The sequence below is a fragment of the Mytilus edulis genome, unplaced genomic scaffold (genome assembly GCF_963676685.1).
Source record: "Mytilus edulis unplaced genomic scaffold, xbMytEdul2.2 SCAFFOLD_1398, whole genome shotgun sequence".
NCBI lineage: Eukaryota > Metazoa > Mollusca > Bivalvia > Mytilida > Mytilidae > Mytilus > Mytilus edulis.
Genome location: NW_027268018.1, coordinates 22,978 through 24,758, shown reverse-complemented (window position 1 = coordinate 24,758; position 1,781 = coordinate 22,978). Strand labels below are relative to the sequence as shown.

The 1,781-nt window shown below is 33.2% G+C and overlaps 1 protein-coding gene across 1 annotated transcript; it reads left to right on the top strand.

The window, feature by feature from the left end:
• Positions 1-446: 446 nt before the first annotated feature.
• Positions 447-1,573, top strand: LOC139506612 (protein adenylyltransferase SelO-like). Its single transcript, XM_071295499.1, has one exon. The coding sequence runs from the start codon at positions 447-449 to the stop codon at positions 1,569-1,571; it is 1,125 nt and encodes a 374-aa protein (XP_071151600.1). The 3' UTR covers positions 1,572-1,573.
• The last annotated feature ends 208 nt before the right edge of the window (positions 1,574-1,781 follow it).

Sequence of the window (1,781 nt, the reverse complement as noted above, 5' to 3'; positions counted from 1 at the left end):
TAGTAATGCCAAGGGTCCTTGGAAATGTTTTATTGTTCAAATGCATGTAGATGTGCGTTCTTATCAAAATCAATGTTTATTGAGATAATATTGAAATGTACTTTTTTTTTTTTTATCATGCTTCAAAGTTTTTCGGGCTGTTCAGTTACTTTGTCCGTCCGTCCGTCCGTCCATCATTCATTACTTCTGAACTGTAATTTATAATAGTCAGCTGTTTCTAATTATGAGTAATAGATCAAGTTATAGGTTCGGTTTATAGTATAAATTGTTTTTTTATGGACTAAGGATTTTTGAATTCACAAAACAAAGATACATGATTGCAGATGTAGAAGTTCATGTCACAGTCGTCCAAAACATTTAGTTGCAATTATAATTCGAACTTAATATGTTTGCATTGGATGAGATTAGTATATATGAAATCAGAAAAAATCAATTATACTTTAAAAATGGTATTCAATTTTCCTTTTGCATCTATTTTAGGAATTCCAACAAGCAGAGCTGCAACTTTGTTGGTGAGCGATGATCCAGTGGTGCGTGATATGTTTTATGATGGCCATCGTCGAACTGAACGCGGTGCAATTGTTATGAGATTAGCCGAATCGTGGTTTAGAATCGGGTCATTAGAGATACTAACCGATTCTAAAGAGTTCGACCTCTTGAAGAATCTCACAGATTTTGTTATTTCGCATTATTTTAAAACGATAAATTTAAGTAGCGCTGATCGATACCTTGAGTTCTTTTCTACAGTAGTAAAACAAACTGCTGATATGATTGTTCTGTGGCAATCAGTGGGATTCACGCACGGCGTATGCAATACCGATAATTTCAGCCTTCTTTCTATAACCATAGACTACGGTCCTTTTGGATTCATGGAGGAATATAATCCAGACTTTGTCCCAAATACTTCAGACGACGAAGGTCGCTATAGTTATGAGAAGCAACCTGATGTTGGTTACTTCAATCTTAATAAACTAAGAGCAGCTTTGGAACCATTATTAACACAACAACAAAGGAAACAAGCTGGCCAAATTCTAAACGGGTATATTGATATTTATAAAACAAAATTTTTGAAATTGTTTCTTAAAAAGTTAGGTTTGACGTTTGATATTAAGAATATTGAAGAAGATGAGCAGCTGATAGCCATTTTGTTAAAAATGATGTCGGATACTAAGTCGGATTTCACTATGACATTTAGACAACTTGGAGAGTTACCTATCGACAAGCTGAATGATTATGGAATCACTAGCTTCTATTGGGCATTGAAAAAATTATCAAAGCATAAATGGTACACAGAATGGATATCTATGTACAAAGAACGATCTTTTAGAGAACAAAAATCTGAAGACGAACGACAAGAAATAATGCTCAATACAAACCCACGATATATACTTAGAAACTGGATTGCACAAAGTGTAATAGAAAAGGTTGAGAAAAACGATTTTACATATTTAAACCGAGTTTTGAAGATATTAGAGAGACCATTTAAATACCAAGACGAAGCTGAGGCTTTAGGATTTGCATCATCTCCTCCAGAATGGTCAAAACAGTTAAAAGTCAGCTGTTCTTCATAATACATATTGTTTGTTTTTTTTTAATTTGCCATGTATCTTACTATCTTATTCGTTATATATATATTCCATCAGTCCTGTTTAAAACTGGTGTTATATTAAAATATAATTGATATGCGTCATAATCCCGACTTTATCTGCAACAACACAGTCTAAGACTTGAAATTTCAATTTATGATGAAAATCGGGAAATTAAGATTTTGTGTAGACGAC

Coding starts and splice junctions, on each gene's coding strand:
- LOC139506612 (XM_071295499.1), top strand. CDS start 447: ATGGTATTCAATTTTCCTTTTGCATCTATTTTAGGAATTCCAACAAGC.